General features: G+C 34.6%; 1 protein-coding gene and 1 non-coding gene across 2 annotated transcripts in view; both read right to left on the bottom strand.

Annotated features, from left to right (window-relative positions):
• Window positions 1–430: 430 nt before the first annotated feature.
• The window catches only part of LOC103206462 (inaD-like protein), a gene marked incomplete at its 3' end in the record, with an annotated part of 197,884 nt that continues 182,672 nt past the window's right edge, over window positions 431–15,642 (bottom strand). Inside the window, exons 24-26 of the mRNA XM_007951916.2 lie at window positions 9,866–9,976; window positions 4,785–4,862; window positions 431–530 (exon numbers count right to left, since the gene is read on the bottom strand). Coding sequence (XP_007950107.1) covers window positions 431–530; window positions 4,785–4,862; window positions 9,866–9,976 — 289 coding nt within the window. The remainder of the gene's footprint in view (window positions 531–4,784; window positions 4,863–9,865; window positions 9,977–15,642) is intronic.
• LOC122151143 lies at window positions 6,545–6,651 on the bottom strand. The gene has a single exon (XR_006163997.1). It is a non-coding gene; the product is annotated as a U6 spliceosomal RNA (small nuclear RNA).

Here is a 15,642-nt window from a genome sequence, read left to right as displayed (position 1 = left end):
AAGTGTAAAATCCTGAAGTCAGGATTTTAAACCTTTCAATTTCTATATCAAACTCCTATTCTCTATTGTAGAAGGGAAAACATTAAAAAAGAAAAAAAAGAACTTTATTGAGATATAATTCACATACCATGAATTCAACCATTTAACACATGATGTCTTTCTCCAGGGTCTGATTTCTTCTGATATTAGGACCAAAGTATGTGAGACAAAGTCCCACCAATCTTGCTTCTAAGAAGCATTTCCCATCAATGTCAAAGAGAAAGCTTAGGAAAATAAAGCCACAAAAGTTTAGAAGATGTAAATTTTCTTTTTTAGCACGATATGTTCATGAAGAAGAACCCACAGTCCTATAACTGATCATTTACAACAATCATTAAAGCATGATTTAATCAAGTCTGCATTCTACCCTAAATAATGAAAAGCAACTTACTGTCAGTAAATGCACATTCTTCCTCATCTTCGTCACTGTTACCAGATGGAGCTTTGTAAGGAGGGGGCAGTTTCATCGGAGGTGGTGCAGTTCCTCGCCTCTGAAAGTGCAAAATTTAAGAGAAGGGATAACCGCCTTTGCACAATCCTCCTCTTCAATTACAAGCAGGATAAAAAGATAATCAACAAATATTCTGGCTTCATCTAACCTCCGTTATATCAAAACTTTAATACAAATACAATTATCCTCTTACACTTATGTTTTGTAAAAGTGATTCTGTGATATAAACACACTAATGTAGAAAACAGGAATTCAAAAGCCCACCTTTCAGAACTGTTAACTTACTAAGAAGAATACACTCCTATCCACAGAGAGAAAGCCTACTAGGTATGATTCCTTCACTGTTGAAACTTAATTTTCTTTATTATTAACAAAATAATTTAAAGAAAAGATATTTCAAAAATAAACCAAGAGGAAAAACTAGCTGATATAGTAATTCTATAATTAAACTTTTTCTTCAATTGTAGAAGTTATGGATGTTTTTTTAAAAAGGTACTTAAAATGAAAAGGTATTTTTCTATAATTAGTCATTGGTCAACATACATTTCAAATGTTTATAAAAAGAAAATCTTTACAATTTTTTTTTCCATTTCTGCATTAGTATTACTTAAATTTACACACTAAATGATACAACACATCAATATTTGGTTCATAAAGACTTAGTTAAAGTATAATAAAACCCTATCAATGAATTACCTTCACAGAATGGAGACATTTTCTTGAACGAGAAAAATAAAACATGCCAAACGTTACAGAGAGATCCAAGCTGCTAAACAGAATAGAAGCTGATAGATCCAAGCACTCCCCAATTATTAGAATAACTATATTAAAATTTGTTTTGCTAACTGTTTCAATAAAATACATTCAAATATGCTTTATAGAACAAAACCACTAATGGCAGGATACATTTCAATAAGGGGACAATAACTGGTCCATTAGAGAAAACTGATATGTAATAAATTCTCCAAAGTAGAAAACTCTATTTGAGATTCATAACAGAAAACAAGCACACAAATTTACTTAATGTCTAGCCAAAGTAGTACTTTATATATCTGTAGAAAATCCAAAAGGAGATAAATGCAAGAAGGATGGAAGAAGATGCTAAATATGAAATGTTTATTAAACAACAGAAGAATACTGAAATGTGATCACTGTATCTCTTTAATTCTTGCTTGAAAATACTTAAAAATGAAAGAAGTGAAGGGTTAAATGGCAAATGAATTCTTTTTAATAAACATTATGTATTTGACAATACTCAGAACAAGGACAGACAACTTTTAAAATAATATTGAGATGTGACTTGTCTTTAATAGCATTGATTTTGCTTTTGCTTTTGTTTTTATATATAAGAGGAAGCTTTTTGTGCAATCTATTTCTTCATTAACTACCAATACTAGAAAACAGTTAATGTCTAAAACAGACTCCAGAAAATCTGACTGGTTCATTAACTGTTAAAGAACTGAGTCAATCTTTAAAAGTTTTCCCACATAGGAAGGATAAGGCCCAGTATGGCTTTTTTAGGCTAGTTTAACTAAATTTAGAGAATTTAGTTAAAGAATTAATTTAAAGAATCCAATAATTAACCATTTTCCACAAATTCTTTCAAAGAACTGAAGAGAAGAAATACACCTATTTATTTTGGTGGTCATATAGTATAAACAAAGCCAGATAAGAACAGTAGAGTAATGGAAAATTTCAGGCCAATCTGACTCATGATCACAGAAGTAAAATGTCCAAAAAAGAAATAATACCAGCAATGGGCAAAACAAGATAATATATCATAAGCAAATTAAATTTAAACCAAGTAGTTAAAATAGGTTCCACATTAGGAAAGCTACTAATGTAATTCACCACATTAAGGATGTCAAGAAGAAAAAAAAACATAGACACATACACATATATACGTAATTGTTTTGGTAAATTCAAATAATACATTTGGTAAAATTTAATACCATTCACGGTAAAAATTCTTAGCAAAATAGGACTAGAAGGGAGCATTTCTTTAACCTATAGGATTAGCTATTAAAAAAATTCCATACCATATATAATATTCAATAATTAAAAAAAAAAAAAAAAAACCTCACTGCCATGGAGTCAGACCCGACTCATAGCAACCCCTCCTTGGGTTTCTGAGGAAGGAAGGTTGGGCAATCTACTTCCTTAGTGATAACACCTCAGAAACCCAAGGAGGGGTTGCTATGAGTCAGATCCAACTCCATGGCAGTTTGGTTTGGTTTCTCGTTATCCCTACTTAAGTAGATTGCCCAACCTTCCTTCCGAGGAGTGGCTGGTGGGTTTGAACCACCAGCCTTCTAGTTAGCAGTCAAATGCCTTAGGCACTACACCACCAGCTCCTAAAATATTCAATAGTAAAATATTAAAACCATTTCCCTAAATATCAGGAAAAAGACCAGAATGTTAGGTATAATTATTATTTTATTAACATACTATAGAAAGTCTTAGCAGATATAATAAAATAAGAAAAATAAATATTAGAAGGAGAAAAAACCCTATTTTTATTCAAAATGGTTATCTATACAGAAAATCCAAAAATTAACATGTATTGACATAATATTAGAATTTGAGATTCACATTCTTATATGCGCAAAAACACTAGAAGGCACTCATTATGTGAAAAATATAACACGGTTATCTTTGGTTGGTGCTTCTGTAAGACTGTTTATTATTATTATTTTTTAATTCCAGCATTTTTATTTTCCCAATATTCTATACTGAGATCATTTAACTTTATAAAAAAATAAGAAATTGAAGTTGCAAGATGTCGAATCAATATGTAAAAGTCCATTTTATTTCTACATATCAGCAATAAACAGAAAATGCAATGTAAAATATATGACAAACATATACCTAGAAATATATCAAACAAAAGATTAAAAATATATTTCTGAAGAAAACTATAAAAATTTAATGTAAGAAGTAAAAGAAGAATTCAATATATGGGAAGATATGCTATGTTAGTGTTTAGGAAGGCTTGATATCATAAATTTGTCATTTTTTTTTTCCCAATTATTCTATAGATTTGACACAATTCCAAGCAAAATCTCCAAAGAATTTTTTTTCTTAACAGATTTTGGCAAACAAATTTTAAATTTTACATAGCAAAGAAAAAAGATGCAAATAGGCAAGACTTACACTACAGAAAACAAGGCTTATTATAAAGCTATAATAATTGTGGTAGTGCAGCATTTGTGCTGTTGTTGTTATGTGCCATTGAGTCGTACCCAACTCATAGCGACCCTTCCTTGGGTTTCCGAGACAGTATCACTACGGAAGTAGATTGCCCCATCTTTCTTCTGAGGAGTGGCTCGTGGATTTGAAGAACCGTCAGCCTTCTGGTTAGCAGTCAAGTGCCTTAGCAACTATGCTACCAGAGCTCCCAGCATTTGTGCTAGGATAGTCTAGGATAGTCAAACTAACATTGAACAAAAAGAGAGCAAGAAACAGACTCTGCCTGACAACCAAAGGTAGGACAGAAGGCACATTATAAATAGTGGGTAAAGAAGAGTCTATTTTAAAATAGTAGGACAATTATTTACCCTTATGGGTAAAAAAGGAGCTCTGGTAGCGTAGTGCCTAAGGCACTTGACTGCTAACCAGAAGGCTGGCGGTTCAAACCCACCAGCCACTCCTCAGAAGGAAGGTTGGGCAATCTACTTCTGTAGTGATACTGCCTTAGAAATCCAAGGAGGGGTCGCTATGAGTGAGGTCCAACTCGACGGCACATAACAACAACATGGATGAAAAATGAAAAATATTCCCTAGCTGACATCATATCCTAAAACAAATTTTAGATCAATTAATTCTACCAAAATAGAGGTGGAAAAACAGGAATGGATGATTAATTGTGACCGACAGTAAGGAAAGTTTTCTCAGTAGAGATGATCTTTGACCTGTCCCTGAAAGAGAAAGATTCTTACTGAAGAGCAATATGGAACATGGACTTCTAGGCTGAGAAAGCAGCAGGATGAAATTCTCAGAAACTCCCCAAGTGTGAGAGGCACGTTCTGGGCATGAACAGGCGAGCTGCTCCACTGAACAGGAAGGAGACAAAGACAATGGTACCTGACGGGCTCTTTATACTATTTTTGTACCCACGCTTTAGTAAGCTGTTGGCCTTCATTCTGGCCAGAACCCATCATATTCAGGAAAGGAAAAATTGCAAAATACAGTAGTTCTACCTGACACTCATCAAAAAAAACTACCCTTAATTACAGTTCAGATATAAAGAAGGGAACCAAAAGCAGTTTGAAAAGGTTTGATAGGTTTACGTTACCTTTTCTTTTTTTTCTTGATTGTCTCGGTTCTGGTTAACGCCGATTTTGCTGATCTTATTATACACACCAGGAATGACCTATCATCACAAAAAAAGAAGGGATGGGGGAATAAGAAAGGAAAACATTTCAAAGCTACAATCATGACTTTTCATAAATTTTTTAAATAAAAATCTTAATTAATTTTGTGATTCATCTAAAAAAGTAAAGATAATAGAAGTATAATTGTTGCTGTTAATTGCTGTTAAGTTGGATCTGAGTTACCTTAGGTCTCACAGAATGAAAGGTTGCACAGTGCTGTGCCATCTTCACACTTGTTGGTATATATATATGAGTGCACTGAAGACAAACAATACAACTTAGGAAATCTGATAAGCTATAAAACCCTAAAATATTGAAAACTTACATATGGCATCAAGTGGCAATAAATTCATAAGCATGTGTATAGACCCAGGAGGTGAAGATGAAGAAGACCAAAAGAAACATCTCATTTTGTGCAAAATAAAGTTTTAGGAGTGACCTACACTAATTCCTCAACATAGAATATACCTACTAATTTGATCAATTTATCTTATTTACCATTGTTCAAGCATGTTATCTAGGACATTATGGGCACTCGATAAATAGTTCACTATTACTTTTAGAAGGAGCTCTGGTAGCAAAGTGCCTAAGGCACCTGCCTGCTAACTAGAACGCTGGCGGTTCAAACCTACCAGCCACTCCTCAGAAGAAAGGTTGGGCAATCTACTTCCATAATGATACCACCTCGGAAACTCAAGGAGGGGTCTCTATGAGTTGACTTGACTGCATACAACAACAACAACAACATTACTTTTAGAATAAAGATGAATTTCTAACCTATTTCCACCCCAGAAATATAAACTTAATAAGAACAGAGCTTACTGTTGTTTATAATTTCTCCTTAATGTCTAAAAAGGGCTCAATATATAGTTGTATTCAGAGGATGTTTATTAAAAAAAAGAAACAGTTCAATTTCATAAAATAATTTTAATTCTAATGGTATTAGCAACATAGATTACATTTTTTTATTTTTGTAAAACTACATATAACACAACATGTGCCAACTTAAATGTTTTTCATTTATACAATATAGTGACATCATTGTACTAATCATGTCATTACTAATCTCTGTTGCCAAATTTCCATCACAGAAATGGAAACTCAATGCTTCCTAAACAATAACTGCCCCTTTTCTTCTTTCTCTCCCACCCCTGGTAGCCACTAATAAACTGTGGTCTCTAGCATGGCATCACATTTTGACTCATTTCTTTTTGTGAAACTACCTATGAAACAGTTTAGTAAAATACAAAATTTTTAGAGATTTTATAGGTTCCTCAAATGCCTAACACAAATAATCTTGGTATAAAATCTGATGACAGACCTGAATATTTCTTTAAAAAATTAAATCACCTTTCTCAGAAAACTGAAGGACCTGCCTAAGGATAATTAAAAAAACAAATCAAAACAAAACACTTCCCTCTAAATGGACTTTAAGATGACATTTTCTTTACTTGCAATATAGAGTCTAAATAAATTAATTTTGGAATAGATAAGAACACCTCAGAAATATTTATTTTTTTATTGTGCTTTGGGTACAAATTTACAGAGCAAAATTTCTTTTACATGCAATAGTTTGTGTGCATTTCATGCCGATTACCATTCCCAACCATAACAAACTCTCCTCCCCTCCGATCCGCGTGACTCCCTCCTCCCTGTGTCTTTCTTAACTATGCACTCCTGTAAAAATATGGAATGCTTCATGAATTTGTGTGTCATCCTTGCACAGGGGGCATGTTAATCTTCTCTGTATCATTCCAATTTTAGTATACGTACTGCCGAAGCAAGCACAGAAATATTTCATTTTAGGCAAAAATAACATATAACCTACATAAACAGACAGTCTGCTTGTGCTAAATATATGTTAGTTAAGACACACAATAACCTAAGTCAGAGGTCAAAGACTAGTGGGTCCACAGGCATGTGTTTTTGTCCTGAAGAATCTGAAAACAAAACATTTGCCTCCCTGATAAATCAGGGTTATCTGCCCACATGGGGCCTATTTCTTTTTTCCCATGGAACAACCGAGTAGCTGAATAGCTTTGGGAAGGAACAGACTGTCAGTTGTCATTCATACTGTACGCACTATCATTTTTCAAATAACTTAGAATTATATTTCTGCACACATACTGTTAGCAAATGCTGGAGGACAAAAGGCTCACCAAGAAGACTACTTTAAGAAAACCAGAAAAAACAAATTTGTTGTAGATATTTATATGATTAATATGAAAAACATGTCTGTGTTAAAAAACTTAGATGTCACTATGAAGCAACAGTATTAAGGAAGTACAACTGGAATACAGAAAAACAGAAAACAACGTGTGAAAAACTTAATGAACTGAAGAAATGACCCCAATTTCAAAAGAGTTTATTTTTGAATATGAAAACCTACATGATATTACTGTGAAATGCATTTATGTTATTAAGTGGAAAAAATTACCTTAGCATACAAACTTTCCAGAGGAGTGCAGTATCAATCATGGGTCCTGCACTGTAATGAGCACTTGCCAAGTAAATCTAAGTGGATTGATACATTTCTCCAGCATGATAAACAGTTGATAAATTCAGAAAAACCTTAAAAAGTGAATATACTTATAATGCTCTTAAAGCAGTTGATAAAACCACATCACTCTCTTTTTTTAAAATTTTTATTGTGATTTAGGTGAAAAGTTTACAGAGCAATTTCATTTTCCACACAGCAGTTCATATACATTTTGTCTCACAATATTGACTGCAATTCCCACAATATAAAAGCTCTTTTCCCACTTCCTCGCCATAGTTACCTCTTCCCTGTGTCCTTCCCTTCCATGCACTCCTGCTCACCTGAGCGGTCTCCCTATGCATACACTGCCCTTCTATTCTCCCATGATCGATCTCTCCAAGGAGTGCATCTACCTGATATAAATGTTCAGCCTATATGCCAGTCTTTTATTTGGCCAGAAGCCACAGGAGTGAGTTCAATTCCAGACCTGAAGGACAGTTAGGGGCCATAGTCTCAGGGGTTTCACCAGGCTCTATCAGACCAGCAAGGCTGGTCTTTTTTTTAAATAATTTTGGATTTTGTTCCACATTGTTCTCCCACTCTACCCAGGATCTCCTATACAGATCTCCCTCTCCGAGTGGTTGACAGTGGTAGCCAGACATCATCTAGTTCTTCTGGTCTCATGGTCATATAGGCTGAGGATCACATGGTGTACCAGTCCCTTTGACTAATTGTTTCCATGTGTCATTGTAAAACCACATCACCACCCAATTCATGGTGTTGGTGAAAATTATTATGTGATGAAGACACTTTTAGGCATGGGATCTCTGATGGGCACTGTACTAAGAAATGACTTTTCAGGATTTAAAGAAAATCTCAAAATCTACCTCAATTGGTTAAGAATTGATTAAGCATTGCCTACATTTATTGTTCCTGCAATAACAATATTACTTGCAACAATAAATCACCTGAAGAGAGTAATATTTAGCAAAGACATGAACTTAATTCCTTTCATTGTTTCATTCAACAGGAATCACTTTACGCAAAAAACAAAGATTAAAAATGGAACAAGTCACACACATAGTAATGAACTGAACATGCTCACTTGGCTAGAATCACAGATAGCCCAGTGCTTAGTGAATCCAATGCACAAGGTGGAATCTCTTCTACTATACGGGGAGGAAGGGAGTGCCCTGAGCATGGCATGATGCTGAAGAGATTATTTTAATAGTTAAAAGAAATTGAACTGTTTGTCATTCAAGTGAAAATTTCCACTTCAGTTCACCTGCCAAGACTAGATTAAAAGCTTGCCCTTTTTGGTTGACTTTATAACCTATTTAAATGCTTTGAATATTTCTCAGTAAGAGCATTCACAGGTGGCCACATAAATGTGTAATTTAATTGGCTCATTGAAACTCAAAATTATTTCTTTAAAGTATTATGTGGCAAGGAATAATCTGGCCAATTTTACTTCTGAATTCAGTTTCTAGAAATATCTATGATGGCCTGAACTACATTCTCAATATTATAAGAGTTAAAGACTAGGTTCCAAAAATGTTCTTGAATTTCAAATTGTGTGAAAATGAAAGAACTTTATTTTGTTCACTTCTCTCAATTTGTCTTGATGGTGTAAATATAATGCTAAAACTGGAAGATACTGAACAGCAATGCATTCAATCTAGCAAAACTTCCCAAGTAGTACAGCTGCAACAGGTTACAAGAACAGGAGCATCACACCCATGGCCTGCTATTGGGGCTGCCAATCATCTGTTTGCCCAGTTTGACACACATGTATTATTTTCTGTTTGCCATTACATACAAAAGATTGGAAACCAGTGCAAGACTGCACTGAAAAGCAAATGTTTTTTAAATGTGCAGTTTTTCAGATGTACCTGTTTTAAACAGCTGTCTTCCATTATAAAATGAAGAAAAATAAATATTGCTTCCAGTTACAGGATTTAAGGGTGAAGTTTCTGCTATTCATTGTAATATAAAATACACATTCTGCCACTCACATCTTGTTATTATAGTTCCAATTCCATACCAAAGGAGTAATTAATTATATAAGAGAATTGTTATGATTAAATGCTAATATTTTTCCATTTGAAATCTCCAAATGCATACAAGTATGCATTCCTGTAATGTTGCATGGTTTAATAAGTATACAGAACACTGGATTGTACCTCTAGGATGCTTTTACACCTAACCTTCTACATGTGGCCTACAGTTAGCAAAGCTGGCAAATAGGGAATAAAGGATTTGAAAACAGGTCTGTTTGACCTCACAACCTTTGACTTACACCAATGGACACTATTCTGACTCAAACTTGACTAAGATCAAAACTGGAAGAAACAAAGGGAAACTGAAGTTAATACCTAAATTTTCCTGAAACTAATAATTTTTCTAAGTAATAGTATAACTCGGTAATGATGAAAATACATGAAAAAATACTTAGAGGCAAAAGCTTGGTTCACAGGTAGAGAAAATGCTTGAAAACGTTTTGAGAAGATGAACTACACTTACTCTTGGCGTGGGTGACAAGCTCTGCACAACAAACACAACAGGGTTTCCTGCATTCTTAATGGCCTCCACTGCTTCGCTGTGTGAGGCATTCTGCAGATCGACTCCGGACACCTGAAACACAGAAGTAATTTATTTCAATCAGGAAGGCACTAGATGATTGTAGGTAGGTTAACTCAAAGTTCATGTGTATCATCAAGTATGAGAAGAGTCTAATGACTTAGACCAAAACTAGAAAAAAAAATAAAATGGACCCACAAAGAGGTTTGCTGTTTTGGTAGAACATGTTTAAGGAAAATAATGTCTCACCTTCAGGAGCAGTGAGACAAATATGCTCAATCATAAGAGCCCTAATTAAATATAATTAGCCAACATAGGTAACTCAGTCAGTAACAGAACCTTATGAGGCTTTTGAGCTCGTAACCACTAACACAGTTGTTGTTGTTGTTGTTGTTGTTAGGTGCTGTCAAGTCGTTTCTGACTCATAGCGACCCCATGCACAGCAGAACGAAACACGACCTGATCCCACGCCAGCTCCATGATCCTTGCGATACTTGAGCCCATTGTCACCGCCACCATGTCAATCCATCTCGTCAAAGGCCTTCCCCTCTTTCGTCGACCCTCCACCTTACCAAGCCTGACATCCTTCTTTAGGGAATGGTCCCCTCTGACAACATGACCAAAGTACATGAGATACAATTCTAAATGGAGGTGGAGGAATCTTCTGGACCCTTACCTTCTCTCAACTCAATTGATAAGCATGGTATGTTAAGCAAACTGTCCATGATCACAATTGAATGGTTAAGCATTTCTCAAACTATAGTAAAAAAAAAAAATTAATAAATAAGAACCAAACAGTAATAGGTTATTTTATTAAACACATTCTGTGTTTAAATAAATTTGGGTAAGTATAAACTGACTACTTATTACAGAAACTGCAAAAAACCTAACTTACTAATAATGACCATACATCTCCAAGAGCATTCTGTGTTTACCAAATGTATTTAACCAGTTTTTTCAAACTCATAATGTAACGAAGCCTTGGTAAATGCTGTAGTGGCTCATGTTCAATGGAGAGTGAAAATCTCTGAATACTGCTTTACTGTAAGGGGGAAAAGAAACAGAAAGCTAAATGGAGAGGGAAGTGGGATCAAGGGAGGATTTTGTTTTTAAGATGGGAGCTACTGCAGCATATAATGATGCAGTAGAGAGGAAAAATGAATGAAGGAGAGAGAAGGCAAAACACAGAAGCAATATTCTTAGGCAGTCAAGTGGGAAGGATTTTTATTGCACAAATTAGAAAGATGACTTTAGATAGACATACAAATAGTTCATTCACTGTTACTGAGGAAAGTCAGACTACTTGGTAACAGATGCAGCTACAACGAAGATTTGGGAGGTGGTGAAAGCAAAGACGCTCTCCTTTGACAGCATCTATTTTCTCAATGAGACAAGAAACAAGGACTACAAACTAAGATTAAGAACCAGGAAGGTGGTCCTGGAGTTGCCTGTGAAAGTGGGAGAATATTACAGAATTACAGGAAGAACTAAAAACCCACATGAGCAGGTGGTCACAAACAAAATGAGATCAAACAGCACAATTGGTTATTATCTCCACCATGTTAGAAACATAGAATAAGCATAGAGTTGCATTTAACTAGGGTGTGGTTTTCCCTGACAAGTTCAGTGAAAGGAAAGGATCAAAGGAATTGGAAGTATATGCAAGGATGTGGTAACAGTGATCAATCACTGAATCTAAGTCGGATGCAGAGGAAAGTGAGTACATGAGAAGTTGCAGGATAGGGAACCAATGGTCTTTAGTCAGAGGACAGAATCCCAGAACATTAGAGAAATTTAAAGGCAGGTAAGTCCAGAGTACAAGTCAAAGAGGGGAGAGTGGAACGAGGCGAGGTCAAGGAGGCAGCTAGAGCTATACCATGCAAGGGCCAAAAGGCTGTGGTAAAAACATGGGGGTTTTGTTCTAAAAGGCATCTACCACAGGATTTTAAATCTATACAGAAGTTCTTCTTCTGCCTGAGTTGGGTTAGAATAATAGATAATAGTCAGTAAATAAAATATAAGGGCTCTGGTAGCATAGTGCCTAAGGCACGTGACTGCTAACCAGAAGGCTGGCAGTTCAAACCCACCAGCCACTCCTAGGAAGGAAGGTTGGGCAATCTACTTCCATAGAAATACCTCCTTGGAAACCCAAGGAGGGGTTGCTATGAGTTGGGTCTGACTTGATGGCACATAACAACAACAACAACAACAACAAAAATATATATATATATATATAAGATTTAAAATAAAATGTTGAAGCTGTAAAATTAATTTGCTAAAGCTTCTTAGAAATAATCCACCCAAAACAAGATTTCTACAATAAGAGAAGTATGGGTTATATAAGAACAACTTCATCTTCCAGTAACAATCAGTTTTTGTTTCCCTACCAGAAATTCTTACAGTGTTACATGGGAATTACTTAAATTGGAAAGTGGGGGAGGTTTGTTACATTACAACAGAAAAATAATTTCAGTCTCTTCTAGCTTTAGAATTTTAACCCAGAACATGTCCATACACACAGACGAAGATCCAGTTTCCAAAAATTAAATTAAACTCTGGTTAAAGATAGTTTTCTTTGTACAGACCTAAAATCCTTCATGTTATTGCTTTCAAGGTATTTGTTTTATAACCTATAGCTAGAGAGCACTGATTACCAGCCTTCACTTAAAAGCAAAACAAACCAAAATTATTATAAAACTTATCATGGGTAAAATGATCCATTATACTTGAAACAATATATAATAAAATGTGAGAGGTCAGGTCTTCCATGAGTTTGAAGATGTGTAATTATTAAATCTTAGTCAAAAACTTGAGTTATTAATATGTGTAAAACTGATGATGAGTTAGAGAATACTTTATATACAACTCACAGCAGAGGTAAATGAAGGAGAAAATCAAACCAAAACTTAAACAAATAAAACAACAAACAAACCAATTAGAAAATGAGCAAAGAATGCACAAACATTTTACCAAAGAGGATAAACAGATGGCAAATAAGCACATGAAAAAATGTTCAACATTATTAGCCATTAGAGAAATGCAAATTAAAATTGCAATGAAATATCGCTTACACATCTACCAGAACAGCTGAAATGAAATAAGGCAAGACCACAAATGGCAAGGATATGGAGAAACTGGATCACTAATACTTTGCTAAAGGAAATGTGAAATAGTACAATCACTCTGGAAAACAGTTCGGCAGTTTCTTTCAAAGCTAGAAATGAATTTGCTATACAACCTAGCAATTGGACTCTTAGGCATTTATCCCAGAAAAATGAAAATTTATTTTCATTCAGGAACTTGTATATGAATATGATAGCCACTTTATTCACTGGAAACTACCTAAATGTCCTTCAAAGCATGAATCATTAAGCAAACTGTAGTACATCCATTCCATGGACTACTCCTCAAAAACAAAAAAGAATGAATTGTTGATAAACACAACAAGCTGCATGAAATGCAAGCAAATTGTGCTGAGTGAAAAAAAGTCAATCTCAAAAAGATACATACTGAACGATTTCATTTATGTGACAATTCTGAAATAACATAAGTATTATGGTGTGTGGTGATGGTTATACAATACTAGGGATGTGATAAAATCACATAAAACTATTTAGACACATACATACACATATATACATACAAACGAGCACATGTAAAACTTAAGAAATCAGAGTAAGTCTACAAACTGATCCAATGAGAATTTCTTGGTTTTACTTTTGTACTGTAGTTATGTAAGATGTTAACACTGGAAGATGCTGAGGGAAAATATTACACATATTTAATTGGACAGTCCTATACATTTATTTGCAACTTCATGTGAATTTACAATTATTTCAAAAAAAAAGGTAATAATAAAACAAATTATAAATTTTAAGAAATGAAGTTAAAATTATCAGTAATCAAAGTAAAAAATGAGTTAATATTCTTATTTACTAGATGAAGACAATCATTTAGATAAAAAAGCAAAGTCTAGTTGTGTATTGCTTACAAAAAAACAAAAGTAAAATAAAATCACAAAGAAAGGTGAAATGAAAAAAAATAACATACCATGCAAATACTAACCAAAAGAGAGCAGGGTTGACAATGTTAATGTTAATTAATAGGAATAGAAAGGAAAAGTACACAAAGTCAACAACAACAACAAAAAATCACCAAGAAGATCTTATGAAGTTCTATGCATCTAACAACAAAATTATTAAATACGTAAAGCAAAAACAAAAAAAAAAATTACAAAGAATAACTGACAAATCCATAATCACAACATGAGACTTAATCATACCTCTATCTGAAACTGAAGAAAAATCAAAGAAAAAATTATTAAAGATATCAAGCTCCTTACTTGCTTATCCAACTGCCTATTAACATCTACTTGGATGTCAAATGATCATCTCAAATTCAACATGCCCAAAACATGTCTTATAAAACCTGCTTCTCCCACAACCTTCTCCATCTCAGTATATGGAAATTCTATCTTTGATTCCTCAAAAACTTGTGAATTATTTTTTTGAGTCTTTGCTCCTTGTAATCCCAATCCGTTAGTAAATCCTGTTGTTCCACCTTCAAGACATCCATAATTTGAGCATGTCTCAACATCTCTACTGCTTTTACGCTGGTAGAAGGTACCACTAGGAGCTCTGGTGGCATAATGCCTAAGGTATTTGACTGCTAACCAGAAGGCTGGCAGTTCAAACTCACTAGACACTCCTCGGAAGGAAGATTGGGCAATCTACTTCTGTAGTGAATACTGCCTCGGAAGCCAAAGGAGGGGTCGCTATAAATTGGCTCTGACTCCATGGCAGTCAGTTTTGGTTTTTTTTCTGGTAAGCTATCACTAACTCCCCCATTTCAGTAGTGTCACATCTGAGGTCCTTGCTTCCACCCTTAACCTAGAAGATTGAATATCCTTAAAATACATATATATGCTCATAATTTTCTAATGGCTTTGCATTGCATTCAGAGTAGACCTCCCAGACCTCCAAGCTCTACATGATGTGGCTCTCCATGACCAACGGAACATTTTCTCATACTATATTCTCTCTCTCCCTTGTTTACTCTGGTCTAGCAACCCTGAACCTCCAGCTGTCCCTTGAAAACAACCAAACATGCACTTTTCAGAGCTTTTGCACATTAACTTTCTTTGCCAGAAGCCTTTTCCCCATATCCACATGGCTCACTCCCTCTATTTTCTCTAATATCATCTTCCCTAAGCATATTTAATAAAATTGCAACTACTGCCTTCACCATTTGGTACTCCTTATCTTCCTCTCCTGCTTTATTTTTCTCCACAGCCACTTACTACAACCTAACATCTACGTATATTATTTATTTTATTTATTACCTATCTCCCCCACTATCATGTAAACACCATAAGGGAAAGGATTTGTGGTTTTTTTCTTCACTGTAATATTGCCAATGTTAAGACAGTTGTTGTTGTTGTTGCTGTTGTTAGGTGCCATTGAGTTGGTTCTGATTCAGAGCAAGTCTATGTGCAACAGAACTAAACACTACCCAGTCCTGTAATGTCTTCACAACTGTTGCTAGGTTTGAACTCATTGTTGCAGCTACTGTATCAAGAATAGTCCCTAGTGTAACATAGGCACTCAATGGATATTCGTTCAATGAATGAATTATGTTCTTTGTATTTGAAATATTTTTTATTAAAGTTAATAAACACAAACCTAACCCAAAATTTGTACACACAGGATAGTTTTATATAT

The sequence above is a fragment of the Orycteropus afer genome, unplaced genomic scaffold, assembly GCF_000298275.1.
Source record: "Orycteropus afer afer isolate SDZICR_OR568_19922 unplaced genomic scaffold, OryAfe1.0 scaffold00318, whole genome shotgun sequence".
Classification (NCBI taxonomy): domain Eukaryota; kingdom Metazoa; phylum Chordata; class Mammalia; order Tubulidentata; family Orycteropodidae; genus Orycteropus; species Orycteropus afer.
The sequence above is the reverse complement of the archived record's forward strand: the minus strand, read 5'-3'. Positions and strand labels throughout refer to the sequence as shown.